General features: G+C 44.0%; 1 protein-coding gene across 6 annotated transcripts in view; it reads right to left on the bottom strand.

Annotated features, from left to right (window-relative positions):
- Positions 1 to 18687, bottom strand: part of tox2 (TOX high mobility group box family member 2) — a 95672-nt gene that overhangs the window by 45919 nt on the left and 31066 nt on the right. For 4 of the 6 annotated variants that reach the window (XM_062405913.1, XM_062405886.1, XM_062405929.1 and 1 more), the window contains exon 2: positions 13436 to 13528. In XM_062405913.1, the coding sequence (XP_062261897.1) occupies positions 13436 to 13528 (93 nt within the window). Of the gene's footprint in view, positions 1 to 2814; positions 3316 to 13435; positions 13529 to 18687 lie in introns of those variants that run through there. The other 2 variants (XM_062405904.1, XM_062405921.1) reach the window with 2 other exon arrangements.

The following is an 18687-nucleotide window of genomic DNA, read 5'->3' as shown; positions in this document are numbered from 1 at the left end:
CATCTGGACAATGTTTTGGTTCAGACCAACATATCATGCATTCTTTATGCAGTCACTTAAATATGAGACCCTAACCGTTCCTCTGCCTCTTGGGCTCTAGTATATGCGGCCGAAGCTTAACTCCCGTAGGAGCAACTACCCCCCGACTTTATACCGGAAGCCCCTCCTACAAGAAATCAGACAAATCAATCAGCAAATCTCAGCAAGATGTATAATTAAAAAAAATGATGTGCCAATCAGCATTTTACCTATAGTCCGTCACAGAAATATCCCTATACGATATTATATGGACACTTAAAACAGCATTTCTTTGATAGCAGCTCAAACACCACATCTGGAATTTTTTGTAAGGTGGTACACTCCAGATTCCCCCCTCTGAAGATAGAGTTGGAATCTCCCACTTCCCACTGGGACCAGGAAACCGTTCAAACAGGTGAAGAAGGGTCTCTTTACCCAAAGAACATTGAAATAAAACTGGGTCGTGAGATTATTTCCGTCTACTGGTTGTGGACTGTGTATATGTACAGTAAGGCTAAATTAAATGGTTTACCTGTGTGAATGTGAGTGCTACCTTAACATGCTACCAGGCTGGCTAATGCTACAGCCATGCTAAGCTTACGGTAATGCTTATGATACTGAGGTGGTGCAACCAATAGTTTTAACAAACGTGACAAATAACTTAATTTAAGTAGAACTGTCCTTGAACCTTGTTTGTGAATGTTCAGTGTTTGCCAACTTCAGTAATACATACATTTCCTCCTTAACAAATCTATTTTTTACAGAGAACAGTATAACCTGAAGCATGGCTGACAAATGAGAACTTTGACCAACCCTGCCGACCAGCTAATGAGTCAGAGACCGACTTCAAAAGGTGAGGAAAACCTTTAGTGTTGTCCTTGTTCTACCAGAGAAACAAGGACGAGGCAACCCCGGTAATTCAGAGCTCAGACCAACCGACCTGAAGGAGCCCGAAGGGGAGTTTGGGCTCGAGGAAAGGTTACGGGTTGAGATCATAGGGGGAGGATGACCAAGACAAGGGACCGTGTATCCTTGAGCTACTGGTAAACGAGTGGGTAAAGATCATGTGTAAGTGGCGAGTGGCAAAGGGGAGATATTATACAGGGAGGGATACAGAGAGCATGAATGAGAGAGAGAGATAAAGAAGAGGAGGGCTGAAGCAGCAGTAGTGGCAATGGAGTGCTTATTCTGGCTGTAGTGTGAATAACACCGGGGTCACAGCCAGAGGCCGCAGCTTGAAACACAAAAACACACACACACACATGCACAGACACACACAGGCGGACACACTCACACATGCTCCCAAAGGCCTTCCCTGCCTCTCCGGCTGACATTATTTGGCACCAGCCATTTACGAGGAAACAAAACACACCTCGAGACAGCTCGTAGTGTCCCAGATAAATTACCACTGCTACTGTAAGGTCAAGTAATGGGATGGATGCGAATACAGTAACCTGGGTTTCTCAAGCTGTGGGCGGGGACCGAAAATGGGCCATATTTTTTTTTCCGAAGCCATATTTCACCACATCTAATGAGCCGTAGCTTCCATGCACTAAATGTATGTACTCTATGCCCTTCGATGCGAAACCTTTCAGGATTTTTTTTTTATTGGATATTTGAATATTTTCCAGGTGAATTATAGGCAGATTCAAATTCAAAGCCATTTTCTTGCATTTGTGTTGGTGTCTTTACACATGACACTGTCAGCAAAGCAAACAAACTACAACACAAAGGCAGCTCCTTGCATCATTATTCAATTCAAGGCCCCGTTCTAAGTTATCATTCAGCCTGTAATGGAACTGTTACTACCGGTGCAATGACTTCTCTCTGATAGCACTATTAGTTTGCAGGAAGAACAGTCATTGTATTCTGCAATGAAAATGACATCACTTTCTTTATTGCTCTTGGAAATGATTTTACATTCCGTGCTAATCACATTGTGCACGATGCGATGGTGTCTGGGAAAAAAAGGTTATTTTCAAACCAGATCGGGATGAGCAACGAGTGGGAAAGAAGTATCCAGGGTGTCAAAGATGTGGTGTGCTGCTCGACGGGAAGGAGTCACAGAGGGAAGGTTTTTTTAGAATAACAAACACTATCCAAATCAAGGTGGTTAGAAACATGTCCGTTCAGCTAAAGATACAATAAATATGCTGAAGTGCAGAAAGAGGAGGAGACCTTGGTAAGAAATCCCTGCAAGACCTTAAATTAAAGCTCTACAAGGCTGTCTAGCTCTTAGAGTGAATTCACCACTTGTCAGTCACAGTTTAATCATCTCAATCGTCTCTGAAGTCGAGAGGAATGGTTTAAAATGTTACTTTCTTGCTGAGAGCTACCTCTCTCATGTCCGTAGTGTAAAAATGAAGCTATACTCAATTAGCTTAGCTGAGCACAAGCTCTGGGAATATGAGGAAGCACGGCCTAAAGCTGACCACTGGTAAACCCTAGAGTTCACTAATTATCTTCTACCACATATGATTATCCATACATAAACAGAGTAAGTTGTACATTAGCCAACACGCTGGAGCAATTTCTTAGCGTTGACTTTCATCTGCCAGAAAATGCTATCGAGTGAATATTGTAATAGATAAAACATTGGTTTTGGAAGTTTAAAGTCACATTCACATTTGTTTCCTGGAACTCAAACTTGTCATGAAACATTTAAGAATGGCTCATTTGAACCTGAGCAAGATGACCAGTGTATCTATACACAAAATCAAAAATTCAAGTTGTTCATGACGCCATTGTTTAACAAATATAAAGAAAGTGTAAGTGAATAATTGATGGGGATTTTACAGTCAGTGGAAGCTGGTCTGTCTGTCAGGTGGCGGCTGTTGTTTGAAGTAATCGGATGAAATTTTGCGAAGTCTCTCTCTCACGCCTCTGACTCCGTGTAGATCGTGTAGTCCAGAAGTCCTTGTGTGCTCGGTGTGAACAGTTGACGTCCAGTATGAGAAAATGGGAGGTTTGTCTCTCTGTTTGCTTTCCTGAGGCTTTGAGGTCATTAATCATAGCGGTCAAATCTACAGCATAACAATCGAGCAAAGGAAAACACAGACAGAGAGAGGGGGAGAGAGGTGCTGGGTGAGGGGGGGAGGGGAGGGGGTGAAGGTTAGAGAGACAGAGAAACAGAGAGAGACGTGGAAAGCTACAGTGAGATGGAGTAGAGGAGCGAAAGAGGGGGGGAAACATTCAGAGCTATAGATTGAGGCTCGAGAAAGAAAAGGGACAAGCAAGGTCTGCACAACTGACGCACTTGACACCAGACTCCTGTTTGCATAGCACAAATGCAAATACATGAGAGGGAGAGAGAGATAGAGAGAGGGAGCGAATGGGAGGGAGAGAATAAAGCGGGAGAGGCTATAAATAGCTTTGTGTTTGCGTAAAGCCAAACCAATGTCAGTTTGATGCAGGAAGTGCACCACAGTCATAGAGGTTACAGAACAACTGTTGACTGGAACACATCAGAAACGCAGCTTTTCAAAGGCTTTCGAACAAAGACCCAAAGTTTCCTTTAGATGATTATATCATGAAACTTTGTGTAGAAGTTTGAGAAAATTAGGATTTGGAAACATATGGATGGTTTAAGGCCAAAGTATCTCTGATCTGCTGCTGAGGTCTGCTCATTGTCCCCGAACGAAACATGGAGGAGCAGCGTTCAGTTTCCATGCAGCACGTTTATGAAACAAACTCTCAGGAAGCTTGAAGGTCTGCTCCAAATCTCAGTTAGTTTTATTAAAGGTTGTCTTTAAACTCTTCTGTTTGCCACCAATTATTATTAAATCAAATCTGGGAATACACCGTACATTTTTAAACTTTTTATTTCCATATCAAAGTCAAACAGGCCTGTGCTGATCCATTTTAGATATTTTGAAGTACCAGTTGGAATATTAAAACTCTGGGTGACTGCCAGTACAAAGTAGTCTGGATGCTATTGCTCAAATTTTCCCTTGTTTAACTTCTCATTGGATCTCATTTGAATAGATAAGACCTGTATTTAATCCGGTCAGTTGACAATCCAGTACATCAATAGAGCAGCAGAGCATCTCTGCCTCGGACAAAAGCATTTTTCTGATCAGCCCTGTATCAACTCCATCTCCCTGCTCCAGCAGTTAGTTTGAATTCTGTGCTACAGCACCACTAACCTGCAGTGATCTTCACAAGAGGCTTTTCTCATAAGGTCGCAGCGAGCCCAGCTGTGCTTTACTGTACGCACTGAATACAAAATCGCACAACCAGTAACTGCAGTCAGGGACGTTTTAGATTGGAAGAAAGATGAAGCAGGAGACACGGAGAGAGGAGGACTTAACCACCCCCCCCCCCCCCCCCCCGTCTCTTTTCATGGTACCAGTGTGCGCCTCCCTAGTTTTTCACCCCTGCGTAACTAATCACATGTCAGTCATTGTGCCGATGGAAAGAGGCAGCAGTCAAAATACCTGTGTCAGGACTGTGGTCATTAGAGCATTCAATGACGCGTTGGCAACCTCACACACACACAAACACACACACACACACACACACGCAGACGCACACACATACACACAAACCTAACCAAAGCACAAGGGCTATGGGGGATGGTGTGCTGTAAAGGAGATATGGATTGCCTGTGTACATTTGTGGATATCTCTGCTGCTGCATTGTGTATTTCACCTTTATGTGTTCCTTATGTACGTGCACGCTTGCACATTGTATACACAACGCTAGCGTGCTTGCATTACGCTCCTGGCCCCGAATGTGCGCACATTGCGTGCATGCCTACATGTTTGTGTAATGTATCCTATCCAATAATACACACATTGATCCCGGCGAGATAAAGATAACAAAGTTAGACCTTCCATAATATTTATTTTCCCATTACAGACCTGTTCGGCCACGCCCAGTCATATAACTCCACGCAGATGAAATATGGTCTTCATTACATTTCAACCTCCACTCACAGAAACTACTGAGGAGAAACAGAATTGCCCTTCTTTCTCGACTGAAAGAGCACAAAATGAATTGGAGCAGCTGAGATTTTTTACATTACCATGACAAATACGACGAAATGGGGAGGACAGAGAGAGAGAGAGAGAGAGAGAGAGAGAGAGAAAGGGAGAGCGGGAGAGAAGGAGGGAGTCACATGACCACCGAAAAGGACAGATCAGACAGAAAGACTAAATTGTGTGAAAAAGAAAACACATCAGCTTAATTTGTGCTTGACTGTAAGCTGTGAGCTGAGAGGAGAAATAAAATAAGGCATTTAGCCGGGGATCATGTTAAACCATGCAAGTGAATGAGTCCCCAGAGAAGAGTGTTCCCTCTCTCGCTTATGATGGACTTAATTGCCTCTATCGGTGTTAAGATATAACATTCATCTCAGGTTTATTGCGCTCGCTTTATGGTCTTGTCCATCACACTGAGGGGTTTCAAGAGGCAGGCCACTCCTCGAACGGCACCTTCAGAATAATGAGACAGAATACGAGGTAAAAATGAAAAAAGAAAGAAACACATAATTTATATGTGGAAAATGAGAGTGTTTTACACGAACTCCGGATGAGCAGATCTGGTATGTGAGTGAGCCGGTGGAGCAGAATGGTTTAGATGGATTACTGTTCGGTTTCTTGGTCTTTCAGAATGCATGGTTAGTCGGGGTGAAGGCACAGAAACGCACACACACACACACAAACACACACACATACGCACACATCTCCCCCACCTCTGACCCTCCAAAGCTCTGGGTAGGTGTAGGGTTTCAGATCGCCACACAATCGCACCATTGTGCTCCTGTTAACACAATGAAAACAAAGCTAACACATCGCTGACATTCAGCTCCCCCCCCCTACCATCTCCCCACTGACTTCCAGCACAACTCAGGTTTAACCACAGACACGGATAATCAAACGATTTCATAAATCTGAAACAAAAGAATATTCCAAATACATACTGTTTGTGCTTTGAAGATGAAAGCAGTGGGTTTGGTGAGTCGATTGGAGCCAATCAATAATATTTATCTTAAAATGAAAGCTCCTGTAATATCAGAACATTTAATTTCTTTAAACGTAGTTCTCCTCTGCTTCCCATCACATGAGGGCTTTATATCCATGTCTGTGTGTTCCATCAAATCTATTAAATCCACTTGCATTATATCATAGTGCTTACCACACAATAGGGGCCTTTCAAGGGCAGTCCCTGAGGAAGCCAACAAAAGGGCCCTCTCTTTCAGGGACCAGTCAAGTAATTCAGAAAGAGCCAAACACGATTTCTCTCACTCTCTCTCTCTCTCTCTCTCGCTCTCGCTCTCGCTCTCTCTCGCTCTCTGTCTGTGTGTGTGTGTGGATCGTCTTCTCCACCAGACCCGCAATCAGCAATTTCACCAAGTCAAGAGAAAGACTGCCAGAGCCGAGAAAAAGAGAGCAGCGAGATACGTTTTTTTTTTTTTTCACAAGTGTCTTATTAAAAAAGACACAGGGCCTGGTGGAGAAAGTTCTGAGTCTCTGCAACAGTAAAAGCACAAACTTATACAGAGGGAAACACCATGAAGCAATCTGAGGCCTGTTTGGGTTAAAATAAAAAAACAGCATACAACACATCACCCTCAGAGATTCTTTCAGTTGTGTTTGAGAGTCTGTCGATCTCATCACATAAGACCGCCCAATTATGTAAAATGCCAGGGTTTGTAGAATTTTGCTCCACATGCTCACTGTGATGGTGTTAAGGTTGAGTAATTAAGGTAAAGTTAGACGAATAGAACTTTAGCTAAGAGGTAAGACATGACCTCTGACCCGCTTCATCCACCACCTCACCCTCCACAATAAGATGTCTGACTACATCAACAGCACACTACCTCCATCATGAGTAGAGCGCGGCCAATAAGAATTTCAGCATGATAAAACAGTAATAGCGCCATAACTCAGTGGTCACAAGCCTCTTTTGGGTTTTTAAACAAATCATTCCTGCACGTTGAGAACCATGTGGGCCATCCTTCCTTGTGGTACTTCACCACAGTTAATATCAAATTCTATTAATCATATTATGTTTTATAAAACGTGCTGACCCCTTTTTATATATGTTCAAATGTGACGTTTATGACCCTCTCCATGCGAATCACTCCTCTTGTGTCACTCTGCGGTGGTAAAGCAAATACGATAATTTGCTGTTTAAGAACCGTTTTACCAAGAAACCAACCTGCTGTGCACAAGTACAGTGATTTGAAAACGCACAATAGAGCACCACTGTGAAAAAAAGCCAGAAGCCCGTCTTTCTGTATCTGGGACTTCAACGTGTATTTAAATCTAAATGCAGCATCCAGCTCCATCCACTTCTGTCAATATGGCTCAAAATAATTCACTGTTGTTTCATTCACTGCCATGCTGACTCCACATCCAGCCCCTGCCACGAAACGCTCAGGCTGAATTTTCTATTACCAATCTAATTGCACATTCCACCCTGACAAGAGCTCATTAAACCTTAATTATACACATGTTGTTTTCTACAAACATCTCCATTTGGGTCTCGCTGCCTTGTAATTGTTCAGCAGGGACGAGCGGTTGAGATTTTGCAGATTGAGGGGGAATAAGAGAGAGAGAGAGAGAGAAGGAGAGGAGAAAGAAAGAGCGGTAACGAGAGAGAGAGGGAGAGAGAGAGAGAGAGAGAGAGAGAGAGAGAGAGAGAGAGAGAGCCTGGAAGTAGGTCAGGCCTCTCCATAAACAAGGCATGGTTTCTAAAATAATATACCCATCCAGTGGAAGTAATGCCAAACAACTGAGTGAATGTGGATCTCATGTAATATTTACAGGGCACTAATACATAGATGGCAGGTCTTTTTCTCATTTTCAACACCCCCACCCCTGCAAAGCCAGAGGTTTTGCTCTTTCTTTTTTTTTTTCTTCTTCTTCTTCTTCTTCCTTTTGCCATTTGAATTTCAGAGAAAGCCAACTACATTGATATAACTGGCAGGGTGGGGGTGGCGGGTGAGGAGGAGTGTGGGGGTGTGGAGTGAGATTCCCTTACTTTCTTTCCCCCTTATTTTCCTGTCTCTTCTTCTCTCTCTCTTTCTCTCTCTCCACATTGGCCTTGGCTGTCATGTTTTTCCACACATTTGTTAGATTTCAGCGAGGGGGGGGGGGGGGGGGGGGGGTCTTAATCCAGACTCTTTGAGGCATGGACGATGATATTAATGTGGAGAATCAGCCTCTTTAAAGACTTTAAACTCCAGCTGGTTCTGTAAGGTCATCGAGGACTTGTTCGACTTCTGGGCTCCAGACTAACTGTCTGTGTCCACCCGTGGGCCCAAGGCCTTCTGGGCTTTTCGACTATGCCCAGTCCAAACCTACTACGGGACGAGAAACCTTGTATTGGGAAACCTCATCGTCGTGTTTCGCAGGTCCAAGTCCTGTGAGAGAAACTGTGCCTGGTGATTATTATGTTAGATATGAGGGAGATTTGCAGCAGCCCGCCTGGTTTGGCAGCTCGAGTGAGAATAATAGATGTTTACTCAGAAGCAGCATGGACAATGTGGTACAGTTGAACTTATCCAGAGCAAAGCTGAGAGCAGTTAGTGCTCAGAAAAACATAATAATCTTTATTGTAGACAAACAAATCCAGTTAGGATATTTTATCACACTGTCTATAGTACATTTTTCAGTCAATTACCACTACAAGTTTGGATTTCATCCAATTTTTGTGGGGGGGGATTTCATCAACAGCTAATTACAAATAGCTACATTGTAAGACATTTACATCAGGAGCAGGTCCTCTCTACGGAGGCCGCCATGTTTTTTTACAGTTGTCTAGACTGAAAAAACTAAACAGCTTTTGAGTTTTTATGACAACTGAATGTTTCCACAGGTTCTCTGTCATGTTTGCAAGGGGATGGTGAAGTGAGGGGTATTCAGCTGCAACATACAACTTCACCACTAGATGTCACTGAATTGCACACAATGAACCTTTAACTATTTTGATAAAAATATAGCGTTTGCCATTTTCTCGCTCATCAACTGACTTTAAGAAAACAATTAAAAACTGAAAAAACTAATATTATCTAACTGAGCAGGAAACTAAAAGTATATTTGACTTTATAGGACCCAACTGATATCATAGTGAGCATTTATGTTTTCCTATGGTATTAATGTGTGTTAATTTAATATCAGGGGCTCATGAGAATCAGTGGTGTAGTGAGATGTCTATCACAGGCCCTCCGGTGTCACCACCGCTCTGCAATCAAAATTGTCCACGCAGAGGCTTTCTGTCATCGCCGGGGATCTGCTCAGCCTGTTGACATTTACTGTATGCATCACTGAGACCCACCCAGCGCCGGAAAAATATAAAATAAATAGCCTGTCATCAGATCACTCCTGATTTTCAATATTACACTCATCTTAACATTGTGTTTTTTTCATTGTTTGCATTTGTTTTGTGTCTCAGTTTTCTTTGTTTATTCCGTTGGCGTGTTCAAATATTCCATTGTTAGCACAATTACAGTGGAACTTCCCTCAGTTCTCGGCAACATCAAACACGCTCACTGTATAGTGTGATGTGAACCATGTCAAGATAAACAAACATGACATCTTAAACAGGAAAATGAGTCACTCTTATTATCCCACCAAAATAAATCTGGAAAACACTAATTATAACAACCTGCGCCTGATCCTGACTGATTCACCCCTGCTCTCTGACTGTGTGTGTGTGTGTGTGTGTGTGTGTCACATTTTTCTCCTGCTGCTGCCTTAATAGGCAGTCTCTTAGATATTCGCTACAGAATAGTGCTCATGCAATATTAATATCACACCAAAATATGGAAGCTGGAGCCCCCACACCATATCTCACTCCCTCCATAATTGACTATGCAAGCCTCCAAATCAGCTCGGAAAAGAGAGAGAGAGAGAGAGAGAGAGAGAGAGAGAGAGAGAGAGAGAGAGAGAGAGAGAGAGAGAGAGAGAGAGAGAGAGAGAGAGAAAAGGGGGAGAGATCTAGAAACCAAGCGAAAGATGCAGCGAGAGAAAGAGGAGTGAGTCCTGAACAATGCTGTCATCTCTGCACTACAGCAGATTCTGAACCTTCAACCGATGCATCACTGTCAAGAGAGTGGAGCTAAAACAACAACAAGTGCAGTGTTGGCTCAAAGTGTTTGACTCCCTGCAAATAAAACGCCGACGCTCATCCAACACACTTCCAATCCAGCAGCTTTGAGAGTCCATGTGCATCACTTTACACATATTTCACTATTTTGTGTCACTGTGCCAGTTTTCGATGCAGATGCAGATACTGACTGATGACAAAACTATACCTGAGACACCAGTGGATAGTTTGAGGTCAAGCACTGTTCAGCAATGTTGTATTGGGTCAGTTTGTGGCTCGGGAGGTAGAGTGGGTCGTCCACTAATCGGAGGGTCGGATGTCAAAGTGCCCTGGGACAAGTTTTTGAGGGAGTTACTATATGGTCCTCACAAAGACATCTGTCAAAGTACACACAGACACACATTTGTCTCTTGGTAGTTAGGTAGGACACTCATTGGCATAATGCATTCCCTACCCCCCCCCTTCCCTTAACCATCACAACTAAATGCTTAACCCTAACTTAAACCTAATTGTAAACCCTAACCCTAAAACCAAATCAAACAACCCTTTGAAATTGTGAGGACAAGACAAAATGTCCTCACAATGATGGTATTGAACCAAAATTGTTATAACTCATAACTAAAGAAAGACACACACAAACACACACGTGACAAGTCCCCATAATGTGAGTAAACTGATTTAATTCCCCCTCAGTAATAGCTGGACCACACACACACGTGTATTTGAATATGTGCAGGGATCGGCAAGATCGGTGCAGAGCGGCGTCGCGGGTCATGTCCTCTGCACTGAGCGTTTAATAAAATGAACTGGTGGCATTTAGAGTCATTATAGATGTTAAAAGAAAGAAAAGGAAAAAGGTTGCGGGGGCAGAGCCGGTGGTTGAGGGGAGGGGGGGGGTTAGGCGGGCAGTGCACCTTGACAGGAAACACAGAGGTGAAGAGCAGAAGTCGGAGGTTATAGCTTGAGAGAGAGAAAAGAGGTGGTGGTGTGTGTTTGTGTGTGTGTCTGTTTGTGTGTGTGTGTGTGTGTGTGTGTGTGTGTGTGTGTGTGTGTGTGTGTGTGTGTGTTTGTGAGTGCATGGAAGGGTTTGCTGCGGAAGTGCCAAGCCCACTTTTAACTGAACCGATGGTGGTGAGTGGTGGTGGTGGGGAGGTGAGGGAGGGACAGAGATAAAGATCAGGGGGAAAATAAAAGGAGGTGTGCAGGGGAAGGAAGAGGGGAGGAAGGAAGAGAGGATGGGTGAGAGGAGATGCGGGGGGGGGGTTGCAGGGACCTACTGCACCTTGACACTTGCTCTCTACCACAACACCTGATAAGTGCAATGGAAAAACGTCTGGTTTCCTCCTGCATGTTAAGTGGTTCATGTTCTCCTCCTCCTCTCCACGCAGCCTGTAGCTGCATGGTGCTAATGTACCGATGCTGCACAGCCAGGTAATAACAGACAAAAGGAAATGACGGAAAACCAAAGAGTGAAAATAGCACAAACTGTCTCTGTGTGTGATATGAATCCTAATCGGCACATGCAGGAGATCTAATCTTTAAGATGTTCCAGATCCAAAGCAAGTAGAAGTAGTGGATACAGGCTACATCCAAACTACTGAGCATTTCTTTGAAAACTGCATTTTCAAACTAAAACGACCTCTGTCCACATGAGCGTTTTGGTGAGATGAGTTAGGCTTCCTATTGCATCACCAGCTGACCCCGCCCCTTACAGCCGTCGCCTGGCAGCAGAGCTACAGACAATAAAGTTCTTCGTCTTTTTAACATGTGTACCGTGAGCTGTTCGTTTGATTTAATTAAAAATATATATCGGTGAAGTGCAATGTATCAGTGGACATTTTGGGCCGGTTCCACCCGGTAGAGCCTTCGTTTCTTTTTTAATTCGTCGGCCGCATTTGGAGTCTCTGAATTTCTAGTCGCGCTGCTGTGACCCGATCTACCGAAGGATGCAGCAGAAATACGGAAATGTAGTAGTAGTATGGATGTATCCTTAGAAATGCATGTGGATTCAGATGCACTGGTTTAACAGAGGATCTCATGAAAGTGGATACATCTTTACTACCTGACAAGGAAGTCATTCCCATGATTGGTTAGTGGGTTTCTCCACAGAGCGGCATTAACAATATTCACTTTAGGTAACGTATGATTTCCAGCCCCTGAGAGAGGATGGGTTTCTTAGAAATGCTTTGTTAGCACTCTCCCCCCTTGATAAATGATTTAGGACATGTGGCCTGAGACATCAATACAATCTCTGTTGTAATTAAAAAAAGGTGCGCACCAACAATATTACGCAGCTTTAGCTTTGTGTGCCTCTCTCACTCTGTCTCTCCCTCGCTCACCCACTCGTCCTCTCATTGAGCCCGGAGCAGCGGAGAGATAATTCAAAAAGCAGCGGCATGAAGTGAAACATGAAAAAGGAGGACATATGAAATTAAATTCTCTCTTTTTGCTCGTTTGTTCTTTCATTTCCCTCCCCCCCTCCTTTGTTACATTAATGCATAAAAGCAGGACAAGCGAGATTCTAATTATGATTTTCACAATACTAAAAGATTTCATTTTTTATATTTTAAATGAAAATGAAAGAGCGGTTTCACAAACAAGGTAGAGCGACTGTTCCAGCACTTTGTCAAAGTCGAAGTACTACAAGTGCTGCATCACTGAACTTCAATAAACTTTATCTGTTTCTTTTTTCCAAGCATCTCTATGAACAATTACAATTATAAGACTTTGATGTTCTCAACAGTAGATGTAAAATAGAGGGAATTTCCCATAATATTTAAATAATTTGGCACTTAATCCACATTCATGCTTTTTGAAAACAGGTCTTGTGTCTAAAAAAGCCACATTTTGTCCGTGTTAATACAGTAGGAGGCAGTTAGCCATCCTATCAGCTGCAGCTACACGCTTCTGTGAAAAGCTTCCACCGCACAAACCACCAAGTCAGACAGGCGCTTTCCTGGGAGCCCTGCGGTGGCCAATCATGGTGTGGGGGGGGGGGGGGGGGGGACAGAGCAGGTCTCTCAGAGTGGGCGTGGGAAGAGCCAGCAGTGGCGGTGGTGGAGGATGAGAGAGGAGTCGTGGTGGTTGAGGGAAGTGTCATGTCAGATATCTGTGACCGTATTTATCAGCCGTTCAGCTTTCAATTACAGGAATTCCCAGCTACCACTTGTGTTGGGAAAGTCCATTAAATACTAAAAATGTCAAAGTCTACACGGCTGCTGATGTGTCACCGTGCCTCTCACTGGATGTGCGCGGGTTGTAATGTTTCTTTTTTTGGTACCTGTGGGTGAGATCAAGGGGTGGGAGGATGGGGGGGGTGGAGGAGGGGGGGGGGGGGGGGTAAGAGAGAGATGATTCTTACCCCAGTAGAGGGCAGTCTCTTGCCGTCAGGGTTTGGGCGCATGGGCAGGGAACTGTAGAGCCTCACGCCTCGATCTGCGGCTGCGTATCTGCTCTGGAGGGTCAGAAGGAGACAGAGGTTTCAAGTTTAGTCTCTTCGATGAACAGAAACATTCAGTGTGAAACTTCACCAGGATTTGAGCCCAGTAGTAAAATCACAGGGAAAAGACACAGATCTGAATTTAATTGGTTTCCAGCAAATTGAGTTTCAAAGTCACTTAAGTTTTATTTCCCTGTCCCGAGCGCCGGGATCAATCAGCGGAGCCGCAGAGACGCTGCACACTTTGTTTTATGATGACCCTTTTTCTTAACAGTCTTCGTTTCATAAATTTCCACCAAATCACAAAGCCCCTGCACACTATCTGCCACGTTACATCACATCACCGCATGGGGAGGTACCACACATAATAACTGGATGAGGTTTGCTCGTCAGCGGCACTAATGGAACTAAGCTGTTGTGTTTGGTAGCCAAGGCTCCCGAGCGACTCCCTCTTCCTATGCGCTGCTCAGCTGATAATTAGAGTGCAGTGGGGGACTATGGCTGCCAGCTCCTGCTCATACTTCCCCGTGTGACTTTCAGCTGCATGAGGCAACCTGACAGAGCGCTGGCAAAGCCCTCTGTGGCCGGGAAGCTAATGACTCGCAACAAGTGGTCTCTGCCGGGGAGCGACGGTGCTGCTCAGTGGGGTTCACAGCCACAGCAGCGGCACATCCCAGGGTTCACTTCAAATCTGATTCTCCATCTCACTCCTCGTCTCTTTTTCTCTGAACTTTGCTGATCTCACTTCACTCCTGTGATTCCTTGATTTTAATTTATCCGCCAATACCGATATTAAATTGTAAAAAAAAATCTGACACCAATTTATCGGTAGATTTAAATATATATATATAAAACAATATATATATATAAAATATTTCTAATATTGGTAGTAATCCCTGAGATGTCGTCATCAAACCCGTATTACTGAGAAATGTTATTGAGGTTTCAGATTAGACAGTTTCAACAATTATAATTTAATAAATATGATTATAAATAAAGAAAACAAAATACATGTGAATGTGAAAATCCATCGACATCAATATCATCTAGGAAAAGGCTCATATCGTTAAATTGATATCATCCGTCATCTGTCGGGCTCTGGAAATAAGAGGAAAAAAACACATGCCTGCCGTAAAGTGCTTAATGGCTTTGCCACACTTGAGCTGCTAATGAGAACAAATATAATTTCTCTTTCACACTTTTTTCTTTTTTTTACTCTTCCCCTCGCTTTCTTTTTTTAAACATTTCTATCAGACACAGATCACACAGACACAAACACGTTCATGGGCAGCGCTTCATTTGGTTGTGTTGTGAGACACTCATTGTTTCACTATGCTTAACAGTTAAAGTGAGAAAATGTCCCTGAACCAACGGAATGTTTCCACTTTGCCTCTGTAGCCAGTCAAATCAATCATTTTCCAGTGAAACCACCAATAAAAGACCTTTTGCAGATCGTGTCTATTTGCCTGTATGCAAACTGATTACCCTGAACACACAAGGCAATGTATGCAGGAGCTTGTATAACATAATATGCATTGAAGATATTCAAGAAGTATCGGTCTGAAAATGGATTTACACCCCAGCAATCTCTGCAGAGCAGGTCCCTGTATGTGTTAACAGTGTGCAGAGCTAATGGCGTAGGCCCATCGCAGCCTGTGTGCAGTGCAGGTTATCTCCCGGTGCAGCGGGAGCGTGTTCTTGCTGTGTATGGTTTTGATTTCCTCTGCTCGTTATGAGAGGTGAAAACAGATGAGTAGACAGCCGCGGCCATCTTGTCAATATGGTTCGCATAATGATGACACGGCGTTATCAGAAAGATCCCTCATTTACAGCTTTGCTCGGAGCCGCCCCGAGCAGCCGACAACTCATAAAGCAGCAGAGCAGCTTTTCAATGTCTGCAAATGTAGTTTTATGATTTTTCCAATATTCACATTTGAATTGATTTTCTCTTTGCAGTTTATAACAATGAGAGCCAGGTAAACAAATAGGTCAGAATTAGCAATAGGGATGTCACGAGAACTGATACTTTCATACAAGTCGATGCCAAACTTAGAGTGTACCATATCTGAAAACACATCCTATTTTAATAGTCTTTTTATTTATCACTTGAAGGCAACATAGCCGCTGTTGTTTTTCTGTATGTCCAAATACTGTGTTTTAAAGTAAATGAGGTTTATTGTTTGGTTTCTGTTTTTTTGCCGTGGTATCGAATTGGGTATCGAGAATCGTGGATCTATCATGATATCGGCCTCGACTTCTAAAATCGTGGTGTTGCCACATCCCTCATTAGCCACATAGTGTGTTCTGCTACGTCTCGTCCTCCCTCGAAGCCAAACATTTATTTTTCCTCTCTGCCTAGCGGAGCAGCTACTGTACACTAACTGCATCCCTCACTGGAGACTTTTTCTTACGTGGCTTGTTAGGTAGCTTGCCAGCATCGCCGGCTAAATGAATGCCTCGCAGAATCGCTGCTGCAGCCAGCGAAGGAGCCGCAGTAAGTGAATGTTTGATATTTCTCCAGTGTGCCAGGGCTAATCTGGCCCTGTGGCATGCCATTACGGGGCTAATAACAGCTGTCTGTGGCCTGGAGGGGACACAGGCGGGCCCGGCTGCGCTAACTGGCCCTGACAGACTCATTAGGAGAGCTGGCACCCAGAACAGCAACAGCCAAACTCCTCGCGTTCACTCGCCGGCTCACAACAGTTTGCGAGCGCACCGAGCATTGTTCTCTACACTTGTTCTCTGACACCTTCCTTTTGTTTTGCAGCCCTCACTTCACACACTCTCACCCTCTTCACCTCTCTTTCACTCTCTGGCTGGCTTTGGGTTTCTGTGATATTTCTACCGAAACCAGATGCTGGCAGCCGTTTAACATCGCCGCTTGACACCGAGTTGAGTCTAACCTCCTCGCTTTTCCTTTCTCTTTAATCTCGAGCAACCACACTCTCATTCCGGCCCAGAACAGAGCACCGAGTACATTTTGGGTGTGCGTTCGTTTTGCCGTAATCCTCCCTGAGATCAGTGGAGGTAAATAATACACAGTTTGCACAGTTTCTGACTAACTTTGTTGTGCAGCCACAGGAAGATGCTGCACCACACCAGGAAGACACTGGCATCCTCTGAACTTTGTATCAGTTACTGTAGCCTGTTCGAGGACAGGGGGGGGGGGGGACTTCCCCGGCGCAGACAGCAAAAGCAAACATTGTCCTGTCGCTCGGTGGGATGGAGCCAATCAGCGCGAGCGGATCGGGCAGACAATAAACACACACAGACCCAATGATGGTCGTCTGGATCTAGAAGCGTTAACAATGGGGGGGAGGGGTGGGGAGAGGAAGCTGTGATATGCTGTCTCGCACGACTCCTGCCACGTGACAAACACTCATGTCCATGTACACATTTCCATGATACTCATTATAACGATGCACGCGGCAGCTTCAGATTACTTTTGACAGATCGCGGTGAAGAAGGTACATTCGCTCGGACGATTCAGTGGTCTGCAGCCACACTGAGGGGCTGAGATGTCAGCAAACACGCTATTGGATCCACTACAATCTGATGTGCATAGTGTCAAATCCCAACACACATTAGCTCAAGGCACTTCACACAGTAAGATCTAACGATGTCATGGAGCAACACAACATTTGACACAACGAGCGAGTGGCGGTTGAGGTGGGTGCAAAAGAACGGGGGAAAGAGGAGAGGTGGGTGGAAAAGTGGGGAGTGAGGAGAGGGGAGAGAGGGGAGAGATGGGAGGGAGGGGAGAGAGGGGAGAGAGGGGAGAGAGGGGAGAGAGGGGAGAGATGGGAGGGAGGGGGGAGAGGGGAGAGAGACCCGAGAACAGTTAAGCTCAGTAAGACTCGCTGTGAAAATAATAAGACCATTATTCAAGGCCGTTGCTGATGAGTACTTTGTGTACAGGACTTGAAAACATACAATTGTGTTACTTTTAAAGCAAAAAAAAATGAATGGGGTCAAATTTACCACAAGGACAATATAGTTAATATTTAATTACAAATGGAATATTCACAGTTACTTCCAATCTTTAATAATACATAGTATTTTATTGTTCAACTGTGAAGTAGCTTAACGTATAACCTTGCTATGTTCGCTGAAGTTGAAAGAACATTTGCTGGTATATATTATTTTAATTCGATTTTACTCTCAACATCCAACATGAAAAAATAAATCTGCCGCCTCCTACACACACTACGTCTCCTCATTAGATTTGAGTGTTGGCTTTTGCCTTTTTATAGGTCGGGCTGGTGGGGCACTGTAAAGCCAAGGCACAGCTGTGGGGTTATAGTTACCTGTAACGTTAGCTGCTCCGTGTTATATTATTTACGCAGATCTGGACTTAATGGAACACATGTGTGTGTGTGTGTGTGTGTGTGTGTGTGTGTGTGTGTGTGGATGTGTGTGTGTGTGTGTGTGTGTGTCTGCAGACGACATTCTTCCCAGATTAGCTGAAAGGTCTGTACACATCAAACCCCACCAATGAGAGGAATGCAAGACCTATAGAACGGCTTATGGGGAAACCCTATCACTCATCTATGGTATACAGTGCTTACAATGTCTGCACACACACACGCGTACACAATCAAGCATGTGCACACGTGCTGTATTTATACATCATGAAGACAGTGTCCCACACTTTATGAACAGTGTGTACTGTGCATTCAGTGCTGCTCCCTTCAGTGCTGTTGTTCCTGATATTTGAACTCATAAAACACAACATCCTGTCAGTTCCTCTGCATAAACACAGCAGATAATATCAGCTGCAGTGGTCTTACAGTCAGTAACAGAGAATGAATCACTTCTTCTGTGGTTGTCTGAGACACAAAACCAAGTGCATTGTGCAACATTGGTTTGAATATTGCGCTGTGATGAATCATTTGACTTCATGAATTTTTTCACAGAATACAGTACGATAGCATTTAATGTGATGCAGGACGACACCAGTATTATTTTCATGGAGCTTCACATCTACGGTTTTCGTGCTTTTTTAGATTTTTAAAACAGATGCTCCCCCTCGTCCCTGACCCAGATTTGTCTCCTTCTCAACTTTACTAGAACTTTACTTTGCAGGATTTGGGGAAGGATTCAATGACATCTTCTCATGTTAATTTATCTACAGTATTTATGCCACCATCTGCGAGTTCGGACCTTGAAGACAG

The sequence above is a fragment of the Platichthys flesus genome, chromosome 2 (assembly GCF_949316205.1).
Source record: "Platichthys flesus chromosome 2, fPlaFle2.1, whole genome shotgun sequence".
Classification (NCBI taxonomy): Eukaryota; Metazoa; Chordata; class Actinopteri; order Pleuronectiformes; family Pleuronectidae; genus Platichthys; species Platichthys flesus.
Note: the sequence above shows the minus strand (reverse complement) of the source record. Positions and strands in the feature narration are given on the sequence as shown.